Here is a 25,233-nt window from a genome sequence, read left to right on the forward strand (position 1 = left end):
ATCCTGTTGTAAACAACATACAAGTGGTCTGTGACATTGGAACAAATTAGCCCTTTGAACATTAGCCGCCCAGGTTGGTCTAATGGTGAACGCGTCTTCCCAAATCAACTGATTTGGAATTCGAGAGTTCTAGAGCTCAAGTCCTAGTAAAGTCAGTTATTTTTACATGGATTTGAATACTAGATTGTGGATACCGGTGTTCTTTGGTAGTTGGGTTTCAATTAACCACACATCTCAGGAATGGTCGAACTGAGACTGTACAAGACTACACTTCATTTACACTCATACATATCATTCTCATTCATCCTCTGAAGTATTATCTGAACAGTAATTACTAGAGGCTAAACAGGAAAAGGAGAGCCCTTTGAACATTACAATTTATTTATTATATATGCTCTGCTTTTGTAAAGCATTTCATAGATATTTGCAATTCAGTCCAAAAATTGCCAAGTGGTACGTATATATTGTGCTATTTCCTTTCAGCTAATTATATCGACATGTGTATGGTACTGTATGCATATTTCTCTCCTCATCAGTCCATTATTATGTTTTAGTTAATTTTTTGTAAATGACTGTTTCATACTTGATTTCTCAAATTATCATTATATAAATTTACTTCTGTTTTACATCTGTTTGTTTTTCTCTTCTGGTTCTGATTTACTTTTTGATGATTAGTGTTGTGTCTTGGTAATTTCTTTTGAGATACAACAGTTACTTAAGTAACACACATTTATTCTACAGAGAATTTGAATATAGCTGCCAAAAATGTTGTTTATAATTGCATCTTATCTGAATCTTATTTTCTGCAGTTACCTTAAAAATAGTCCCTTTGGAAGCTCAAATATCAATACCAATTCTTCTGCTCTCTTTTTCTGTATACCCTCTGGAACCACCGTAAGGTATTACTTAAAAGGATGAATGAGGATGATAATGTATGAATGTAAATGAAGTGAAGTCTTTTACAGTCTCGGGTCAAACATTCCTAAGATGTGTGGTTAATTCAAACTCTACCACCAAAGAACACCGGTACCCTCACGATCTAGTATTCCCATTCGTATAAAGGTAAACTGCCATTACTAGGATTTGAACTGTCTCAACCAATGCTTCTACTGCTAACAAAGTGTACTATGAAAGTCATTCTTTCATGAGTGTATTCAATACAACCAGAATATGTTTCTCATTATCTTCCCTTAGCCATCTTAAATCAATGTGATGTGATAGATTTCTCCATGAATAATGTAACCAGGAGGGGGATTATCCTTCTTGTGGATAATACTGTCAGTATCGAAGAAGTAGATCAATGAGGAATTATTGTTACATTTGACTCTACGGAATTCGTTTAGTCAATATGAAGCTGGTTCTTCCACTGGGGTAATTGCCACTTAATTCCAGGATCATATTCATAAACTCAATTTAATCATCTATGATGACCTTAAAAAAGAAATTTGGATCAGTCTGATACAGTTTTTCAGTTCATTGCAAACATGTATGCAATACAAGGTCTGTCTCCAAAGTAGTCATACTTTTTTTGTGAAGCAACTGTATGTTGCAGCACGCTCTATCATTGCTGGGATCGATGGTTGTGTAACGTCAACTACCGAGTGAGTGCTTGCTCAGTTGTCTTCAAGCTCTTGAAGGTGAAGGACGGGCAGTTTTGTAAGCCTCCGTTTCATTTCTTGTACAAGTCGCAATGCAGCGCTCACTGTAACACAGACATGCAATCAAGTTTTGTGTGAAACTTGCCAAGTTTGCAGCAAAAAATTTTCTGCAAAAATGGTTCAACAGGCCTTCTGAGATGAGTTTTTATCACAAAGGTAAGTCTACAAATGGCACAAGGCATTTTTGGAAAGCATGAAGAGATCGACAATAAAGCCCGCGCTGGATGCCTGTTAACCTCCTCAAACAACAAATATGTGACTCGTGTGAAAGAATTTTTGCAAACAGACCATTGAATGAGCTTTCGTTTAATGGCCTACATGTTAAATATTCCAAAAACTATTGTACACAAGATTGTGACCAAGGATTTGCAAATGAAAAAAGTGTACGTGAAGCTTATCCCAAGAATTTTGAGACGACCAAGAATCTCGCTGACTGGAAATTTGTCAAGATGTTTTGGAAATGAATGAAAATGAACCTCATTTTTTGGACAATGTTATCACAGGTGATGAAACATGGATACAACCCCGAAACAGAGAGGCAAAGTGCCAAGTGGCACATCTCAGCAAGTCAAATATCAAGACCATGCTCATTGTGTTTCTTTTGACATTGGGGAATCGTCCACTGTGAGTTTGTACCTTCTGAGACAACTGTTAACTATATATTTTATGTAGAAGTTCTCAAGAGACTATGAGCAAGGATCTGGCACGTCAAACCAGGTATCAGTGGCGATGGAAACTTCACCATGACAATGTGCCAGCCCACACTGCCTTCGCCGTGACCAGCTACTTGTCCAAATCTAATGTGGCAATGCTGCCCCAGCCACCCTACAATCCCGATTTGGCTCCTGCAGAATTCGTTTTGTTTCCCCATTTGAAATTCCTCCTGAAAGGACATCGTTATGGAACACTTGACGACGTGAAAGCAGCTTGTGAAATGGCTTTGAACACACTTCTTGAACAGGCCTTTCAGGATGCCTTCACAGATTGGAAATCCTGTTGTCAAAGGTGTATTGATGCAGAAGGACAATATTTTGAAGAATTTTAATGTACAGGGATTATTATTCTTAGTATTATGTAAATAATTTTTTTTTCATACTTGTAGACTTTGTAACATTACTTTCCAGACAGACCTTGTACTGTTTCTGTTTGTTACTCGGTAATGGTGGCATGAACTTTGGAGCAATCCATCTTGTACTCAATTATTGTGACAAAACTCGCTGAAATGTGATAATGTTAATCCCACAACTTTAGATCTTACCAGAGAATGCCTTGGCAACCAGTGCCACCCCTGGATTAAGGAAGACCTCATTCGCATTCCAAACAACATTTTTTGGTGTAATGCTAGTAATAAATGGTTGCTTTGATTGTTTATCATCTTCACGTTCAACAGATATTTGGGATTTTAAAAATATTTTTACAAGGGCTATTTTTTAAGTAAGGTCCATTTTTTAATATAAACAAAATTAGTAATGATATTAAAAAAAAACATTTTTTATTTCACATTTTTAATACAAACAAAACTAGTGAAGATACTGTCAAAATTTTTTTATTTTACTATTTACACTTTATGCAGCTTTTTTACATACTTGCCTTGTTTATTTAAACATTTATCATAGCGTTTTACTAAATTGTTTATGCCCACGTCAAAAATAGCTGCCTGTGAAGAGAACCAACCTTCAACCATTGTTTGTTTTTATTTCTTCATTGGTGTCAAACCATTAATTGCCAATAAACTTCTTCAGGTAGTGGAACAGTTGGTAATCACTTGACGCAAGGTCCAGGCTGTATGGTGGGTTGTTCATTTGCTCCTATCCAGAAGATCTGATTAACTCTGTTAATCTGAGTTTGATTAGCAGAATGAGGTCGTGTATTGTCATACTGCACCAAAACTCCATATGACAGTAGGCCACATCGCTTATTCTGTATGGCACACCGGAACTTTGTCAAGGTCTCGCAGTACACAGCTTAGTTTATTTTATCCGTTTGGACATAAAATCAACTAACAGGACACCAGTCTATCCCAAAACACAGTTGCCATAATCTTGCGTGTTGGCATTGTCTGTTTGGCTTTTACTTTGACTGGAAATGTTGTGTGTTGCCATTCCATTGACTGCGACATTGATGCTGAAGTGATGTAAGAAACCCATGTCTTGTCCCTGTGATAATGTGGTCCAAAAGTTCATCTTCCCCACTGTATTGGGTCAAAAATGTTAAAGCACTAACCATTCTCCTTTTTTGGTGTTCTTCAGAAAGCAGCCTGGAAACCTATTATGAGCACAGTTTTTTGAACTGCATTATTTCAGAAATTATTTTGTATGGTTTGACCTTGAAACTTATGGGACAAAGTGGAAATTGTGAATCGCCAGTCTTCACAAATTTTTGTATCAACTTTACGTACCAAATTGCCTCTGATTACAGAAGGTTGGTTCATCATCGACATTGTCCCGCTGATCCTTGAACAGTCTTACCCATTTATACACTTTGCTGTCAGTCATACTTAGGCCCGTAAACCTCGCATATCTGGTGATGAATGTCTACTGCTGACATGGTCCTTGCGATCAAAACACGAATTACAGACTGTATTTCACAATCAGCAAGCTGCTCACTTATTTGAAACATTTCAACTTCACAATATAAACTGTACACAGTGACATTTTGACTCCAAATGGTGTCTACATTTGTGCAAGGCACGCCGGGAACCAGGGCACATGCACATGTCAACAGCCATGCAAAATTTACATAGCTACAGCCAATTGGACCTTAATTAAAATGTACTCCTCATATCAGTTATGAGGAGTACAATTTTATGTCTTACCCAAAGCAACATTACTGGATGTTCTCACTAATATTTTGTATGTTTTATGGTTATTTTACCAACTTTATTACAGAATTTGGTACAGATCTTCTAACTTGCAGATTAGGCATTATGAAATATAATCACAAGCAAAGGTGATAATGGAAACTGCTCACCATCAAAAAAAAACATCTGTTGTATATCAAACCACTTGGTGTACTGTCTGATGAGGGATGTATACTGCTACTTAGTGGTGTTTAAATTAGTATTGCTTATTCGCATGTCTAATAAATGTTTTGTGGACTTTTGGTTAGCTTCGTATTTTAAAAGACAAAAATGTTCTATTCTTTTTGAAAGGGCTGTTAGTTTTTTTAATGTAACTGTAGGAAGTTGTGTTTAGGGTTTTGGAAATTGTGTTGAGGATGTGTATATTCCGCTGTACATTCAGCTTGTTGAAGATAAAATTATTTAATTTTATGCATGTTGAATGAAACCCCTATTTTTTGGAGTTTATTGCACGATTTTCAGATGGACTTCCACGAATGAATTATGTTTGAAAGACCAAGTTCAAAGACCAGTTGTAATTTAGTAAAAAAAATAAATAATAAAAAAATAAGCAAACTGTTTGAAAAACTTTTGTTTAAAGTAATACATTCCATAATTTTTTTTTGTTATTGTTTTAATTATTGATGTCTTTCTCTTCTTTTTTTTAGATTTCGAAGAAGAAACGTAAAACAATGTTTCAGTCAAAATCAAGCAATGAATTTGATAAAGCTGAACTATTACTTTATGAGGAAGTTAAACAGACTCCACCATTTGTGAGACATACCTTGGCTCTTGTTGGTTCACATGGTGTTGGGCGAAGAACTCTAAAGAACCGGCTGATAAATAGTGATCCTGCAAAATTTGGAGCTGTTGTTCCGAGTAAGATATTGCCATTATTTTTAATAAATAGACATTTTCCATTTTAACATGTTGGCTGCAGTATTTCTTTTTATTTTTAATGAAAGTAATTTTTGTGTATTACAAAACCCCATTATTCATGTTTCCACTGGTACGTTAAAGGACATCTGCATCTTACAAGCTTTCACTCTTCTAACACTATCTGTGAATCAGTGGTTGGACTATTTGTGTTATGAGCTGTACATATATCTTGTTTTCATTCCAATTATACCAACTCTATAGGTAAAGTATCTCATCAAACTGACATTAAATTTTACCTTTTTTAACAGGCTACCTAAAATCTGTATTACTAGATAAAATCAAGGTGGGGAGAATATAATGCCTATTCTCAGGTAACGCTCATTACCTGAACTATAGTTAAACATGTTAATATTCATTATATAAACATCTTATTTATGTACATATCATTTAATTTTATATTTATAATCTGTGCAATTTTAATTTATATTATTATTTGTCTTTGTCATAGAAACTTCACGACCTCAAAGAGAACTGGAAGAAAATGGTCGATCGTATTGGTTTGTAGATCGAGAAACAATGGAACAAGAAATTAAAGAACACAAGTTTTTAGAGTATGGAGAACATAATGGACATCTGTACGGAACCAGTCTCGATACCGTAAGAGATATTATTCGCCAAGGGAAGATGTGTGTTCTGGATTGTAGTCCTGCTGTAAGTTTTTATAAAACTTATTCAAACATTTTTATTTCTTAAACTTGAACTTTTTGTTTTATCTTAACTCAGTTCTTGTTGGTATATGCCTATATCGATGTATGATTTGTATATTTTAAATTGCATATAATCATACGGTTACCTGTTGTGAGACAGGTTCTTGCGTGATGTGTACCATGTCTTTCCTGCAGAATATTACCACTCTTCTCTATTTTCAACTTAATGTTTGAATTTCTGATAGTTTCTATTTCTTTTTCGATGGCTATAATTTTTCTCTTTTCTGTTTTATTGAAACTACTTTAATGAACCCTTTATGATCTACCTTTCTAAATTTTGAATCTTTTAACTATATTATAATTTAAATTTTCATATATACTTTCCAACGAAGCAGAGATCTCTGCAAAAGTGCTAATTATAAAGGAGAAAAATAAGTAAGTAGAAGAAGCACCGCTTCATTCTCCTTTTCTTAGCTTGTTCATTAAGCAGAGATTTATGCAAGGCTATATAAGACTTCAACCCAGCATATCCTTATGCAAAAAGCTACGTAAGAGATGGCATAGAGTTTTCAGCACTTATGGTGGTGTCCAAACTACTGTTACACTTAAAGATCAGATAAACTAGCTCTATGATCTTGTTTACTTATGTTTACAATTTTGTGGTCGGTTCTTTTTGAGCTTAGTCTAGGCTTACTCTTACAGAAAGCATCAAGGACAGTACCAGTTGTTTTAAATTTTTTACCCTCTGTTCCATGCAGACTTTCGACATTTAAGTCTGTCTGCAGTCTGTCTATAGCTTAAGTCACTCTTCCATTTCCCCAAAATCTACCACTAAAACATGCTTATAGAAAGATTGACACCAGACAATGAAAAGTGGTAGGAATCAACTGTTTAGCCAGTGCTACCAACTCCCCAGATCCTGATTAAATTGGTGTGGTAGTTTGGCATTAATATGGGACCAATTATGAACTCAAGCAAAATTAGAACAGAATTTTTTTTTGTATAAAAAGAGCTCAAAAAAAGATGTGTTAAGGGCCACGACCAAGATATCATATGCGTTAAAAAAAAAGGAATGAGACTAGCATAAGGTGCCTGCCTTTCCTACAAGCCTATACTCATGACAAAATTCATTAGTCTGGGTTTACCGTTGTAGAGCAATAATTTTTTAAAATTAAATTTTGGCTTACATTTTACATCCTTTTTAATATAAATAAATTGCAATCACTTCTATAAACGGTAGGTTGAATTTGTATTAAAAAACTACTCATTTCAAGGGTTATTTGGCTAATGTCTAGCAGTGTTTGGTTTAGGAAAAGTATAAGGGCAGGAAGCGGTAATGTTTAATTTAAGGGGTGTCCTTACATTTTTGAGAAATACTATATATATGATCAAAGTGTATTGTATTAACTTTGCTCTATAAACATGTTTGCAAAAGAAATTAAATTTATCAAATTAGAGGAAGAATGTTTGTACTTTCAGTCCTCATAGTTTTATAATCGTATTTAAAATACTTATTAAAAAACAAATAAAAAACATATATTCTAATAAGATTAATTATTAGAAATAAATAATACTGTTCCTTGAAACTAATGAAGTCTACATTTTAGTGAAGTGAATTGTTCACAAGCCACTTAAATACTTTGCTGCCAAACCAATTATTTTTCTTGTCTCATTTTACTTTTGTTCTAAGTTCAATGATTTATAAATTTGTTCAGATGAATAAACTTCAATGAAAGTAGTAAAAAATATATTTTTATTTTTAAGCATTCGCTTCATAAGGTGTTATATATATTTAATCAAATTCTTTTTTTCAAAATCTATTATCTTATAGAACACCTGTTATTAATAATTTGTATCAAACATTTCAAATAATAATTCAAAATATTTATTTAAATAGAAAGAAAAAAGTGAAATGAATAAACGATGTTTGTTATATGAAATCCTTTTTAATTTTTGTTTCAGTCGCTTAAGATTTTACACAACTCTTCTGAATTCAGACCATATGTTATATTCATTGCAGCACCTGGAATGGAGTTATTAAAGCAGTTATATGATTTTGGCCGAACAACTGGTGCATCTAATAGAAATCTTGCAGTGAGTTTTTATTATACATTTAATCTTAAAATTTATAAAATTTATTGTTTTAATTGGATTTGTGGTTTTCTTTGCGTATTTATAATTTGGATAGATGTTAATAATCATTCACATTTTGTTCAGATTCATTAATATAAAATTGGGCATGATGATTATGTTGGTTAGTTTGTGTTGATATAAATTTGGAGTACAAATTGAAATATTATTTTTCTGGAATGTTCTAAATTTGTTATAAATATATTTTAATTCAGCCACGGTTTGAAGCGAGTGCTTTTTCAGCAAACATTTTTCTAAGTTTCCATTGTACAGGTACAAAAATGCAGACTTTTTTTTTAAGGCTGACTTGCGAAGACATAAAAAAATAGTTTTTAGTCAAAAAATGTTTTTAACTGTATAGAAACTTTATTTATTTCCTACTAATGATCTTACACAGTTTGTATTTCATCTTATATAATTAAAAAAAAAAAACAATCTGTAAAATGGGTCTTGCTAAAACAATTTTTTATATATATAAATTTTTATTGAACAATAATATTGTTAATATTTCACCTACCTGAAATGTTTTTTCCTTAGTTTTGTACCGTTTTCTGAGTACAAATAAAGGTTATCTTGTACAGATAAAGGTTTTAATAAAACATATTGACTAATGAACAGTTTTTATCAATATAAAATATATGAATTTAATCAAAAAGTTTATTAAAAACATTTATTTTTGATTTTCTATGAAAGTAAAACTATTTTTTTTAATGCATCTTTAAATATATTTGTATTGGAAAATTTTTCAAACGATTTTTAATTTAATTCTCTTTTTATAAAATATGGTAGTATAAACAGGTGTGTTGTTAGTATTAAAGTGAAAAATATAGTAAGTAAAAAGTGAAAAATAACTGGTGATTGCATAAAAAATCGAAAATGATAAGAAATTTGTTAAGTCTATTTTATATATTATTAAGGAATTAATGAATTTTTTGTTACCTTAAAAAAAAAATATTAGGCCAAGTCTGTTAATTAATTCTTTTCTTTATGATTAATTTGATTTTTTTTTAATGATAGTACAAATAATAGTACATAGCTAAAGACTAATGATTCCTAACTCTAGCAGTAATAGACTTTTCTTTTTTTTTTTGTTAAGAAAAGCATTTATTTCATTTTCTAAATTCTTTAGATTTTTAATAAAAATATTTTTACTTACACTCATATTAAGAGAAATATTAGTGAAAAGAAATATGATGCATAGTGTTTCTTTAAAATTTTAAAAGTAACACAAATTTAATATAAATTTTTTAGATTGAAGTTGACTGAGAAAGAATTATAGATTTTTCTGTTTTTAATTAAAATATTATATAAAAGAAAATTATTTTATTTATAAGTCTTTGAAGAAATTGTAATATGCCCTGTAAAAACAGTTAAAATAACAAATACAGTCGACATTATAAGGTAATTTTAATTTATTTGTCTATTTAACTGGTTAAAACCCAGTTTTATTTCTGTGCTTGAAATGCATTTTAATTGTGTCACTCGCTTATGTATTTTATATAAGCATAACAAATCTTGCAAAATAAGTTATTGTATGTATATAATTTAATATTGTATGTTCCTTCACTAAAAAACTACTGACAGATTTTTTTTTATATAAATTTATTATTTAATGTAAATATTATAAATATTTGTTGTTAAATGTTGTTTGGTAGTATATTGTTAATGTTGTTGTTGTTTGATTTATGCTGAATGTTTTATGTTGTGCTGTGTGTTTAGTTTGATCGTCAGAGCTCAATTAGGTACAGTTCTCGTCGTGCACGGACTTTGGAATCTCTTGCTTCTCTTTACGAGGTAAGTTTTTAATAAAGAATGTTGAAATCAGTTCAGTAGTTGTAAGAAGTACTTGGTTTTCTGTCTGGTTCTTTTTGCATACATATACATGAATATAAATTTTGTATAATATTACAAAACGTGTTAAAAGACAAAGATGTCAAGAGTTCAGTTTCTATTCCAGAGAAGTAGGATATTAAATAAGATTAATTCCTCTAATTAAGAAAGCTGACGGTTACTACAGTTTTACCTATTTTTGCTAATAATACTATTCACATGTAATTTATAGTAACATATTCAGTGTGTCCATAAAATAATAGGATGTTTTAAATGGTTATAGCTTTAAACAAAGCATTTTAACATAGCATTTTAGAACAAAGCGTTTTAAATAGTTATAACTTGAGAACAGAGCATTTTAGAAAGGTGAACTATATGTTAAATGAAAGAGAAACGCTGAAAGTTTATGCGTGTGAAAGGTGTGTGTTGTGGCTCGCTATGTTTAAGTCAATTATATATGTTAGGCTTGAATATCGTTGTGCATACACTGAAGATCCTTCCTTATAAAAATAACATTTAGGGATGGGACAAACAATTCAAAGAAACAGGGGAGTCTGTTGAAGCAAACACATCCTGGACATCCATCAGTGTCTGGTGAAATGATTGAAAAAGTGTGAACAAGTTTCTTGTGTAGCCTAAAGAAATCTGTGTGGAAGTATTCTAGACAGTTGGGCATTTCTAAAACAACTATTCACAATGTGTTAAAAAGATGGTACATTTCACTGTATACAAAATTCAGGTGTTAGAACAACTATATTCTCAGGACTAAGTAAACCAATTTGTTTTACTGTAGACATTCTCGGTAGGTTATAGCAGGATGATGATTTTTTAAACAAGTTTCAGTGATGAAGCAACATTTCATATTTCTGGATTAGTACATTGGCATAATGTTTATATATGGAGTACTGAATCTTCACATGCTGTTATTAAATATCAGTGTGACAGTGAATGTGTGGTGCACTATTGGACGAGATAGAGTTAGTTATTGGTCCCTTCTTTTTTGCTGAAAAATGATAATGGGGAACATCTTGGCTATGTTGAAGGGTATATAACATCCCCAAATACTGGAGAATTCCATTTTCCAGTTAGTTAGAACTCCAAATTTTGCCACAGTTGTGCAGGATTTTCTTAATGAAACATTTACTCGGCAAAGGGTTGGATGAGAAGGGTGGATTGTCTAGCCCCACGGATTTCTGTATTTGGGATTATGTAAAAATATTGGATTCAAGTTCGAAATCTGAACCGTTTGAAAGGATCAATGAATCTGTTTCTTCTATTATGCCAGATGTTTTCTGCCATGTACTGGAAGAGACTGAATATAGTCTTGACATCTGCAGGGCAACTAAGAGAGCACACATCAAAATCTACTGAACAGGTAGAAACTTTGAGTGTTTCTCTTTTATTTAACATATAGTTAATCTCTGTACAATGATTTGTTCTGAAGCTGTAATCATTTAAAACCCCATTATTATTTTATGAACACCTGTATATACACAAGTGTTTCACATAAAACAATACTAAAGTTGTTTGTTTTGTATCATGCATGTCACAGTGAATTGAATAGCACACATCTAATTTTGTGCTTTGCTAAAATATTACTGTTAAGAGTCAGACATCAACATTGCTTGAATGAGCATGTGGTGAATATACAGTAAAGAAAATGGTGATTTACGATTGGCATAACTGTTTGCCAATATTAGTATTGAAAATGACATTCATAGAGGCACCTGTCGACCTCAACTAATGAAAAAAATATCACTGTATTGAAAATGTTATCTGAAATAGTAGAAGAAAAACTGTCAAGGATGTAGCATAATTGGATTATCAGTCAGAAGTTGCCACAGTATTATATGCAAGAAATGAAGAATTACGTAACAGTGTGGAGGAAGCCTTTTGAACCATAACCTTAGAAATACTTTGTAACATAAAGAAGGATCTGCAAATGCACAGCTCTATGTTCAGCATTATGCTTCATACACAGATCCATCGGGAAAATAATTTGTAAGTAAACATGTTTAAAATGTATACTAATTTCACAATGTATATTTTTCTAGGGATATGGGAACTTCTCAGACATAATCTAAATATTAATCATACAGTACTTTATTGATTAACGAGTAACAAAAGTCTTAATTTGATTATTTTTTTTTTGTCTTCAGTCATTTGACTGGTTTGATGCAGCTCTCCAAGATTCCCTATCTAGTGCTAGTCGTTTCATTTCAGTATACCCTCTACATCCTACATCCCTAACAATTTGTTTTACATATTCCAAACGTGGCCTGCCTACATAATTTTTCCCTTCTACCTGTCCTTCCAAAATTAAAGCGACTATTCCAGGATGCCTTAGTATGTGGCCTATAAGTCTGTCTCTTCTTTTAACTATATTTTTCCAAATGCTTCTTTCTTCATCTATTTGCCGCAATACCTCCTCATTTGTCACTTTATCCACCCATCTGATTTTTAACATTCTCCTATAGCACCACATTTCAAAAGCTTCTAACCTTTTCTTCTCAGATACTCCGATTGTCCAAGTTTCACTTCCATATAAAGCGACACTCCAAACATACACTTTCAAAAATCTTTTCCTGACATTTAAATTAATTTTTGATTTAAACAACTTATATTTCTTACTGAAGGCTCGTTTAGCTTGTGCTATTCGGCATTTTATATCGCTCCTGCTTCGTCCATCTTTAGTAATTCTACTTCCCAAATAACAAAATTCTTCTACCTCCATAATCTTTTCTCCTCCTATTTTCACATTCAGCGGTCCATCTTTGTTATTTCTACTACATTTCATTACTTTTGTTTTATTCTTGTTTATTTTCATGCGATAGTTCTTGCGTAGGACTTCATCTATACCGTTCATTGTTTCTTCTAAATCCTTTTTACTCTCGGCTAGAATTACTATATCATCAGCAAATCGTAGCATCTTTATCTTTTCACCTTGTACTGTTACTCCGAATCTAAATTGTTCTTTAACATCGTTAACTGCTAGTTCCATGTAAAGATTAAAAAGTAACGGAGACAGGGAACACCCTTGTCGGACTCCCTTTCTTATTACGGCTTCTTTCTTATGTTCTTCAATTGCTACTGTTGCTGTTTGGTTCCTGTACATGTTAGCAATTGTTCTTCTATCTCTATATTGGAACCCTAATTTTTTTAAAATGCTGAACATTTTATTCCAGTCTACGTTATCGAATGCCTTTTCTAGGTCTATAAACGCCAAGTATGTTGGTTTGTTTTTCTTTAATCTTCCTTCTACTATTAATCTGAGGCCTAAAATTGCTTCCCTTGTCCCTATACTTTTCCTGAAACCAAATTGGTCTTCTCCTAACACTTCTTCCACTCTCCTCTCAATTCTTCTGTATAGAATTCTAGTTAAGATTTTTGATGCATGACTAGTTAAACTAATTGTTCTGTATTCTTCACATTTATCTGCCCCTGCTTTCTTTGGTATCATTACTATAACACGTTTTTTGAAGTCTGATGGAAATTCCCCTTTTTCATAAATATTGCACACCAGTTTGTATAATCTACCAATCGCTTCCTCACCTGCAGTGCGCAGTAATTCTACAGGTATTCCGTCTATTCCAGGAGCCTTTCTGCCATTTAATGCTCTCTTAAATTCAGATCTCAGTATTGTTTCTCCCATTTCATCCTCCTCAACTTCCTCTTCTTCCTCTATAAAACCATTTTCTAATTAATTTCCTCCGTATAACTCTTCAATATATTCCACCCATCTATCGACTTTACCTTTCGTATTATATATAGGTGTACCATCTTTGTTTAACACATTATTAGATTTTAATTTATGTACCCCAAAATTTTCCTTAACTTTCCTGTATGCCCCGTCTATTTTACCAATGTTCATTTCTCTTTCCACTTCTGAACACTTTTCTTTAATCCACTCTTCTTTCGCTAGTTTGCACTTCCTGTTTACAGCATTTCTTAATTGTCGGTAGTTCCTTTTACTTTCTTCATCACTAGCATTCTTATATTTTCTACGTTCATCCATCAGCTGCAATATATCGTCTGAAACCCAAGGTCTTCTACCAGTTCCCTTTGTTCCGCCTAAGTTCACTTCTGCTGATTTAATAATTTCATTTTTAACATTCTCCCATTTTTCTTCTACATTTTCTACCTTATCTTTTTTACTCAGACCTCTTGCGATGTCCTCCTCAAAAATCCTCTTTACCTCCTCTTCCTCAAGCTTCTCTAAATTCCACCGATTCATCTGACAACTTTTCTTCAGGTTTTTAAACCCCAATCTACATTTCATTATCACCAAATTATGGTCGCTATCAATGTCTGCTCCAGGGTAAGTTTTGCAGTCAACGAGTTGATTTCTAAATCTTTGCTTAACCATTATATAATCTATCTGATACCTTGCAGTATCGCCTGGCTTTTTCCAAGTGTATATTCTTCTATTATGATTTTTAAATTGGGTGTTGGCAATTACTAAATTATACTTCGTGCAAAACTCTATAAGTCGGTCCCCTCTTTCATTCCTTTTGCCCAGCCCGTATTCACCCACTATATTTCCTTCCTTGCCTTTTCCAATGCTTGCATTCCAATCTCCAACTATTATTAAATTTTCATCTCCTTTTACGTGTTTAATTGCTTCATCAGTCTCTTCGTATACACACTCTACCTCATCATCATCATGTGCGCTTGTAGGCATATAGACGTTAACAATTGTTGTCGGTTTAGGTTTTTATTTTATCCTTATTACAATGATTCTATTGCTATGCGTCTTGAAATACTCCACTCTCCTCCCTATCTTCTTGTTCATCACCAAACTTACTCCTGCCTGCCCATTATTTGACGCTGAGTTAATTACTCTAAAATTACCTGTCCAAAAGTCGCCTTCCTCTTCCCACCGAACCTCACTAATTCCTACTATATCCACCTTCATCCTACCCATTTCCCTTTTTAAATTTTCTAACCTACCAACCTTTTTCAAGCTTCTAACATTCCATGCTCTGACTCGTAGAATGTTATTTTTTAGTTTTCTGGTGACCCCCTTCCTTAGTAGTCCCCACCCGGAGATCCGAACGGGGGACTATTTTACCTCCGGAATATTTTACCAAGGAAGGCGCCTCCATTATTGTTGTGTGATTATTATTATTTTTTAATTGCGCTGTCTAACCTTTCCATTTCATTTAATTGTTGCATTCACAAACTAGTAACGCTGTCTATGTATCAATAAAATAACAGTTATTTGCAATTGAATCTTGATAATAACATTGGTTAACAAAGATTTTGTTACATGATTAATGTTTGCTAAATCTCTTATAATTTTGGGTGCTGCTTTCGAATATGATCATAAATTTTTCTCAGCCGTAAATATTTTTGTAATTACCCTTCTGTATGCTAGCAAGAACATATGCATGAACAATGCAAGTGCAGTAAATTATTTATTTATTACAGCACTTGCTTAATAAACTATAATTTATTTGAGTTGATAAATATCCATGAAAAGTAGGACTATTATTATTATTATTATTATTTGCATGGTAATTAAAACAATTACATTTACGATTCTTGTCAAATTTAAACAAAATTAATTATATTTCCCATTAATTGCATATTGGGCAGTGTATGTGAATTTTGTTTTGGTGACTGTGCTGAATGTAATACTGTAAACAATATACATGGTATTATGTTGGCTAAGAAATCTCAACTACATCAGCTGTCATGTGTAACATTTAGCGATGTAATTCCTACCAATTTGTGATTTTATTTTTCCCTATAAAGTCAGTGTATATAAATTGTTTTCTAATACATGTTTTTGAGTGATTTTTATATCACCAACCGCTGGCCCAGGGGGTGGAAAAATGGGGTTTTGAAGACAAAAAAATGATACCTCCCTTAATAAGCACAGTATTGAATTGGTTTAAAGTGGTACTTAGTCCTCTAGACATTACCTAAAACTTTTGTTTGAAATAATTTTTGATATAACCAACCCTTACGGCAAGGGATGACCAAAAAAAAAAATAGCACTATAACTTTCTTATTAAGTAAAATATTGAATTTGTTTAAAGTTCCGATTATTATTTGGATAAGGGCCTAAAACTTATCTAAGTAAATTTTTTTTTGTCGCTAACCACTGGCCCAGGAGGTTGAAAAAATCGGGTTTCGAAGACTAGAAAGAATCATACCTCCTTTGATAGGCACAGGATCGAATTCGTTTAAAGTGATCGTTAGTCCTCTAAACATTACCAAAAACTTTTGTTTGAAACAATTTTTAATATGATCAGTTCTAACGGGAAAAGATGGTCAGAAATGTAAGAAGGTAGAAGGCTTGTATGCTAAACATGTGAAACTTTTTTCTCATGCAACCGTCGTCATATTGAGAAAATTTTTGAAGTTTTTCTTAACTTTAAGTGGAAATCTTTTTTATCCTATACTTAGCACCGGTGGAATCTACCTCCGCCTTCTGGAGTCCTGAAAGGGATTTTTTTTATAACACTTCTTGAACATTGACAAAAAAAATTGTCATTACGAATTTATATCTTTGAATTCTATATTTTTTATGACTGAATATTATATTTTTATTTATAGTAAAAGTTAGTTTTTATTTAGAAATATCTAGGCTATCCAAACTGTAGGGTCATATATATACAGAACTTTATAATCAAAAGTATATTTCATGTTATTTTTCAAGAACTCAAATTATTTTTTTTTTTAGTTCCAATGTGAACGAAGTTACATTTTATTGCTATTCAGTTACCTTACTTTTCCAGTAATACTCGCCCAATTTTCCATATTAATATATTACATATATTTTTGGTCTGTTGAAAATTTTTTTAATATTTAAGGGGTTAACTTTTGTGTTTATAGAGTAAAATATTGTTTTATAACATATAATGAAATAAATGAACTGTAAGATAGCTTCTTGAAAAATGAACTTGAACTATATTTTAGTATTTATTTTTCCTTAAAAACTAGTTTTATGCCATAATTCGGGTTAATAATAAGTATTTAGATGATAACTGTTTTAAATACTCCCACTAAAAATAGTTAGATTGTTATATTCCATAAAGATGAGGTAAAAATTTGACGTGAAACATGTATAAAATTCAGTTCGTTGATAATTCAACACAAGACGCTGGATAGACAAACTGTTTGTGCTGGAGTACTGCCAATAGAAGATACATATTGTTTGACTCTATAGAACTATGTATTTTTACATAGGAAGATTTACAAAAGCATTTGTTTACGGGACAAATGGACCTCGTAACACAGGTAGCAAGAGAAACGATAAAAGTCATATATGCCCTGTAACACAGGGAAGTGATGCAAGCTATTTAGGCCACTGCAGCAAACATGTTAAAATCCTTTGATTATCTTATAGAATGAATATTCTTGACAATAATATGTAAAATTTGTATAAATTTAATTTATACATGAACTATATAAATTAGTTTATAAATTTTGTTACATGAACCCTGATCTGCCTTTAGTTATTAAAAAGTATTATTTATTTTTTTTACAGGAGGATGATCTTAAGCGTACAGTAGAAGAAAGTTCCCTACTGCAGCGTACTTATGAAAAGTATATTGATATGGTTATTATTAATGAAGATTTTGATATTACGTTTCGTAAGGTAGTTGAAGCTGTTAATACCTTAGCAAAAGAACATCAGTGGGTTCCTGTGAACTGGATTTATTGATGGTATGAATTATTTTGACAGTATTACAAATATTATTTTGAATTTGAAATATCATTTCATCAGTAACTGTAATTTTTCAAAACTGCAGTGTACTTATTCAATATGTTACAATATATATATATATATATATATATTGATTACTTTTAATTACAAAGTATTGTAAAAAAATTAATTGAATTTGGTAGAATTTTGTTAATTTATTTACGCCAAAGTATATATTACGAGGGCAAGTCAAAAAGTAAAGTGAAATTCAAAAAATAATATATTTATTTGCACCTACATAAATGAAACGTGCATTATTTTTTCAACATAATCCTCTCCTACTTCTATGCACTTAGACCATTTTTTAACAAGCCTTGAATTCCTTCTTGGAAGAAAGTTTTTGTTCTGATGTGCAGAAAATTTTTCAGTGCTGCTAGGGCCCAGATCTGTAATGATTCCCCCACATCGCTTCTTTTAATGGGTCAAAAAGATGAAAATCGCTTGGAGCCAGGTGTGGACTGTATGGAGGATGGTCCAGCAGCTCAAAACAGAGATCTTTAAGGCAGAGGACTGCTTTTTTGGCCGTATGAGGTCGAGCATTATCCTGAAGCAAAAACACGCATTTAGAAAGTTTACCACAACTTTTGGATTTGATTTTTTGCTTCAGTAAACGCAGTAGTTGTCACTGTTTACTGATTGACCTTTAGGTGTGAAGTAAACCAAAAGTGAACCTTCCATATCCCAGAATATTGTCATCGCCACCTTTCCTGCAGACATTGGAGTTTTGAACTTTTTTGCTGTGGCAGATGAAGAATGTTTCCACACTAAACTTTGTCACTAACTCTCAGGTTCAAAGTGATGGACCCGTGTTTCATCAATGATTATTATTCACTTAAGAAATGAGTTTCCTTCATCTTCTTAATTTTTCAAAAGCTTCTGGGAAATTTTCAAATGATTCTCTTTGTGGATGCTGGTCAGTAGACATGAAACCCAGCGAGCACAGACTTTTCAAAAGTTTAAAGAATCATGGATGATTGAAAATGCTGAGCCATGGCTTATATTCAATTCACTTGCAATGTCGTAAACTGTTATTTATTGATTATGAGAATCATTTGTTTAACCGCTTCATTATTGTTGTTAGTCTTACTAACAGGTGGATGGCCTACTTTGCCGTTGTTCATCACAGAGAGAAATCCTACTATCAAGGTGAATGGATTGATCTTTAAAGCGATCAATCCATTCATAGATCTTGCTTCCATTCAAATAACTCCCTCCATATTGCTGCTGCATTTGATGAATAATCTCTGTTGGTTTCACCCCTTCTGGGCTGAGGAAACGTATCACTGCTTGCAATTCTTTCTTGGTGCTATCTAAGGAGCACTCATTTTAAACAATCACAAAAAGCTAACAATGAAACAATACTTTCAATGAGAAGCTGATAGAGGGTGTGAGTTATAGCAACAATCATTTCTGCCATTCATGTTATTGGAAGGAAAATCAAAATTTCCCTTTACTTTTTGACTTACCCTCGTACATGGTCTATGCTTCATAAGATAGTAAAGTACAATGCTCTCAAAAAGTCACTGTGTACTTTGTAAATTGATATATGTTTATAGAGAACTTATTTCAGATTCAATTAACATTAGAGCTTATAAAGGATTATGGAAATAATCTCCTTATATAAATGAACAGAATTTAGATTGTTTTTTCATATATAAATCATGTAGCCCACTGAATTAGTGTAGTTGTACATCTCATTGTCACAAATCACTTGTTTAACAGCTGATTTTTGAAGCTGAAGGTTCTCAGGTTCAAATCTTAGTAAATGTTAGTTGCTTTTATAAAGATTTGAATACTAAACACTGGACGGTGGTTACCGGTGTACTTTGGTGGTTGGAGTTCAGTTAACCAATCTCAGGGATGGTCAGTTTGAGTCTGTAAAAGACTATACTTTTACAATCTGTTAAACTAGTGAACAATAAGCAACCCCTCCTGTCTAATGAGATGATGACATGTAAATATTACATGAGGGGTTGCTTATTTTTCACTAGTTGAACAGATTGTAACTTACACATTAGTAAAATAAAATAAAATAAAAAATGTATGGTTTAAGGAACTAAAAGATGTTCAGGGTAATCCAGTCTTAAAAAACATTACTCTAGAATGAGTATCCGTCTGATTAGTTGCAATGATATAGCATATTTTGTTGCAACTAAGCATATTTTAATTGATGTCCATGTTTGTGAGTTAATAAATGAAATTAATTATAAAAAAAATAAAAAATACTAATAATCTCTTCAATGAAGATATGGTTTCACAATATGATTTTTCTTAAGTTGAATTCATACCTTCACTTTTGATCGAATAAGAATCGTACTTCATACAATGTGTTAAGGGATCCTATATGATTATTTCCATGTATTCTGGGATATAATGTATTCATTGAAACAAGTGAGTGTCTTTTTTAATTATATAATACCAAAAAATCTTAAAAATTTTATACATTAAAAAAAAATCAGTTTTATAAATAGTAGTTGTAACTAGGGATGTTATTTGTTGGTACTAGTTTTGAAGAAAAATATGTCCTAATTAGGAGGTTAATTCCCACTGTCTTTTATAAGCTTACCTGTTAATCTCTCAGATTTATATTTTTTCTATCTGTAAACATTTGAAGTGTGTTGCCGAACAAAGATATGTTATTTCTTTTCCATTGTCTCTGTGGAATAGAGTTCTTAACACTGTATGCTTTAGTTTAATCATGTCTAACCCACCAGGTTGGTCTAGTGGTGAACGTGTCTTCGCAAATCAGCTGATTTCGAAGTTGAGAGTTCCAATGTTCAAATCGTAGTAAAGGCAGTTACTTTTATATGGATTTGAATACTAGATCGTTCTTTGGTGGTTGGGTTTCAGTTAACCACACATTTCAGAAATGGTCGATCGAGACTGTACAAGAAAGACTACACTTCACTTAAACCTGACGGTGATTTCTGGAGGCTAAACAGGAGAAAAGTTTAATCATGTCAATAATGGTAGGGCAGTGTTGATTCCTCTCTCTGTTCACCTATGGTATACTGACAATAAACGATCCTGTACAAGAGTTAATGTGCATTGCATAGTTACTGGGTTTTTGTTCTTTTATTTTGGTTAGGTTAATAGACGACAGTTTAAATAGTATAGTGGCTTTAGCGACCGAACAGATTCAATGTGCTAATTACAAAATTGGCTAGCTCATTAACAGATGCTTGTTCAGTCACTCCTTTCATTTATCAATCGTACTTAATCAAACTAGATTAAGTTAAATGCACATTGACCTTTCAAGTGCACTGTATATGCAGCCGAATGAATTTAGTACAAAGTTTTCATTTACTTTTGAAATTATGTATTTTATATTATATTATTAGAATATAAGTGAAATTGGAGAACTGTAAGGCTTGTAAAATAAAAAATATTTCTTACCCTTTCACTGTGGATTGATGTTACTATTCTTGTCAATTATTAGTTTATATTTACTAACAATAATGGATTGATTCAAAATGAATTTATATTCTTTATCTTGTGTTAAAAAAAAAATGTTTAAATTCTTTTTGTTTAAAATTTACTTTATTTTTTTGATAAATGACTGTTCATGTATTAGTGTATTTAATGTGCTCTCATCAATTTATTTGTTCTGAAAACAACTTGCTTTTATTTGGTTTGACATTCTTACTTTTATACCCTTTTTTATGCATACTAGTGGTGGTAATAGTTAATTATAGCATCAGAGTATTTACCACCAGAAACTAGTATCTGTTCATATGTGGACATACTAACTAGTTGCTGTTGTAAGACTTCTTTACACAGTGAATGGGTTAATAAATGTAGAAATATATTAAATTAAAAAAATCACAGTAGAGATGTATATAAGTATATCTTAACATATTTCATTTGTTTTTAGTTTGATGTGTTTAAACATCAAAACAAAGGCTTAAATTTGCACTATTTTAATGATTGGTACAATCATCTACAAGGAAAATTCAGTTTTATTTGAAAATATTTAGATTAAATTTGATAGTTTCCTGATAGCATTTTACTGGTATGGCTTAGTAATTTTTCTAGTGTACGCATCCAGTGAAAAAAAGGAATATTACATTAGAAATAATATAAGAACTGACAGTTGTGCCTAATATCTTTCTGCCTTTTTTTTAAATTTATGATATTGTAACAATAATTATTAACATCTAATGATTAAAGAAATTGTATGTTACATTTAAAAAAATTGACAGCAAATATAGAAACTAGCAAGTATTGAATTTTATTGTTTACTAAGTAATAAGTATAAAATTATACAAACTTGGTGAAAACTTCCATACATATTACATCTAGTATCAATGATATTTATTCTTTAGTTAAAGAAATTTAAAATGAAAATAGTCTTTCACATGAGTATTTTTCTGCAGTATTTGGTAGATTTAAAGAAACTTATATGTCTTTCTCAGTACATTGTTTTAATTACTCAGCGATTAAACATTAATGACCACTGCTGAATGTATTTTTATTTTTTTTGTTTGTTTGTTCTAGTTCTAAACAATTATTTTATAGATTATAATTCTATAACTGTATTCATAAAATTATATATCTCAAGAAATGCAGTTGAATCATTTTATCTGCTTAAAATGCTCATATGAAGAAATTGTATTTAATTAATTATTTTATTTTACTTTTGATTTCTACGGGTTTATTGCAAAGTAGTATCATTTAATATGTAATTTACCTTTGAATTAGAATTCTGTTTGTTCATCACCAAAGATAAATAAGAGAGAAGAATACTTTATTCTTAATAAAGTTGTGACCTTAAAAGAGATTTTAAGATCTGTTATGTGTTTTCAGGTTAAACACATGGATCTTCTTTCATCAATTTCAATTAATTATGTAATGAGCTCAAAAGAGGGGTAATTGTAATAAGTGTAGATTAAATTTATGGTGTTGATTGCCAAGGACAAAGATGTGAACTCGGAAAGTCAATCTGGGTGTCTGACGTGGGTCACTCGCAAACATGATGAGTTAGTTATAAATACAGGCAATAATTATGTTTATTAAATTTTTTAGGTAATTTTTATTGGAAAAGAATATGGTGACATCACGGTTAAATTTTCTTTTTAAGAAAATCAATTTGATAAATGCTGTTACATCTTGCATTTTGATTAAATGTAATATGTACCAAGGGGGATGGGTCAGATTATACACTAATGTTACACAAATTATCATATTTTACTTTGTAAAATAAAAAAGTGTACTCCATTGATGTCAATGTGATTAACCATTTATGAGTCATACATACAAGCATAATTCTTCTCATTAAAGCAGTACCTGCTGTGAATATAAGCATCACACAACCTTGTCACTTGAAAAGTGGCTTCCAGTTGAATGTGTATCGTTGTAAATAATGTTGAATTTAATTGTAACCCCCCTCCCCCTGTTGTTACATAGGATTATTAAATATAGTTTTACAGTAATTTACTGTAAAATAATGTAAATAGTAAAGTTATGTTGTAATTTTTAAAATAAAAAATAAGTTAGATATTTTATGTGATGAACCAAAGTTTGTGATCATTATAAATCAAAATAGATAATAAAAAAAATTGTCAACTTTTCTGAAATAAAATATTCATTGTAGGATAATCAGTTTAAAAATAACCTGCTTGGGAAGAAGGAAGGATTAACTCATAAATCTCATCAGATAATTATTTTCTCTAAATACCAAATGAAACGCATTTTTTAAAAATGTTAATGTGTAGTTTTAAAATTGTTCATTGTTCTAAACCACAATTCAAGATTTTTCAGGAAGGAAAGTATGAATCACTTTGTTTTTTGTTAAATGATCATAAAAAAATAGTCACATATTTTCAATAAAATTAATAAGAAATTTATTATTTTCAGTAAAATTATAAATATGCAGCTTGATTTTAATAGCCATAATTAATGACTCTTGTTAACAACTCATCTTCGTGATCTATAATTTGAACAGAAACTAAAAAAAAAAAAACCCCTTTGTGTTCATATTTATGCTTTATATAATCAGCATTTTGCATTAACTCTTCTACTTTGCATCCATCCGAAGAGTTACACTGACTTATGTGAATTGTATATTACAATGATACCTCTTAAATAAACATAATATATATATATATATTTTTTTTTTTGTATAAGTAGTGATGAGGTAGTTATGTGAATGATGAAATTATATGACCTGCTTATTGTAAATGTAAAATAATAAAATAATGCACAGAAGCTATTTAGCTATATTATTTTCTTCTTTTGCTTAATAATTCATGTAGAAATAATATTATATAGATGTCGATTTATTTTTAGCAAATACAATTTAGAATTAATTATTGGCTTTTGTTAGTATAAAAAGAATAAAAGTGCATTATGTTAATTGTACTGCCATAGATATTGTATATATTTTGTAATTGTTAAATTATTTACGGACAATTGCATTCCGTAGTCAATCCGTCCATGGTTCTTAAAAGAGCTATTAGAAAATATTAAGCATTCCATATGTTAATGTGGAATGCTCTCGAACAACATTTGTTTTTGATAATTTATTTTCTTTATGTTTTTTGTTAAAGATGTATTAATGTATGTTGTAAATTAATTTTTTAACAATAAAAGCATTAAATAATCACTTTGTTTTATTTACCTTAAATATATGGCTACTTTTTTGAACGGTGGTAGTACATTGAACTTATTTGTAAATCTCACAACTGTACTTTTCGTCATTTATTTATCTATTTTCAAAATTTCTATATTTCAACGTCAAATTTAAATATAGTTTTTGCCTTACGTAAATGATATACATTGTGTAGTGTACACACACAAAAAAATTTGATGTGGAACATACATTTTCTGATATTTTTTTTTTATTATTGAATTATTATTAATTGTATTTTTTTACAATGAGAAGTTAATAGTTAAAAAAAAAGGAAATGAAATCTTGCCTTCCCCTAAAGTCCAATATATTTCCAATGAAAATAAGTATCACTTATATGATATATCATTAAAAAGCTCTCAATGAGGGCTTATAATTGCAGTTAAGAAAAAGTCCAAAATCCAAATTTTTTGGATTTTGAGCTTTTTGGTCGTCGATTGCAATAAAAGAGGGAGGTGCAGAACTAGATGTTACAACAGTCCTAAATCCAAAATTTCAACATCCTATGGCTAATCGTTTTTGAGTTATCCGAGATACATATATAGAGGTCACACTGAAACTAGTCAAAATGGATATTTCCATTGAAATCTGAAGTTTTTCTTTTTGCGATCATAATACTTCCTAAAAAAGACTAAAAATGCATTTGGTTTTATAAGTAATATAGTTTCTATTTTAACGAATCTTTATTTTTATATTTACAATTTAAGTTTTTATAAATTCAATGCATATAATGTTTCCAAATAATATAATTATCTGAAAAAATATTTTTACATTCTACAAACCCCAATTATCACTAAGTTTTGCTGGATAAACTGAGTAAATACACCTTGTGCAATGGTGTTTTC

The 25,233-nt window shown here is 31.1% G+C and overlaps 1 protein-coding gene across 7 annotated transcripts in view; it reads left to right on the top strand.

Moving 5' to 3' along the window:
- Window positions 1–25,233, top strand: part of vari (MAGUK p55 subfamily member vari) — a 287,390-nt gene that overhangs the window by 250,034 nt on the left and 12,123 nt on the right. For 4 of the 7 annotated variants that reach the window (XM_075355202.1, XM_075355206.1, XM_075355208.1 and 1 more), the window contains 6 exons: window positions 5,166–5,376; window positions 5,885–6,087; window positions 8,046–8,177; window positions 9,933–10,007; window positions 17,542–17,720; window positions 22,567–24,362. In XM_075355202.1, the coding sequence (XP_075211317.1) occupies window positions 5,166–5,376; window positions 5,885–6,087; window positions 8,046–8,177; window positions 9,933–10,007; window positions 17,542–17,718 (798 nt within the window). In that variant the 3' untranslated portion in view covers window positions 17,719–17,720; window positions 22,567–24,362. Of the gene's footprint in view, window positions 1–5,165; window positions 5,377–5,884; window positions 6,088–8,045; window positions 8,178–9,932; window positions 10,008–17,541; window positions 17,721–20,474; window positions 24,363–25,233 lie in introns of those variants that run through there. The other 3 variants (XM_075355203.1, XM_075355204.1, XM_075355205.1) reach the window with 3 other exon arrangements.

This window comes from Lycorma delicatula, chromosome 2, assembly GCF_047948215.1.
Source record: "Lycorma delicatula isolate Av1 chromosome 2, ASM4794821v1, whole genome shotgun sequence".
NCBI classification, from domain to species: Eukaryota; Metazoa; Arthropoda; class Insecta; order Hemiptera; family Fulgoridae; genus Lycorma; species Lycorma delicatula.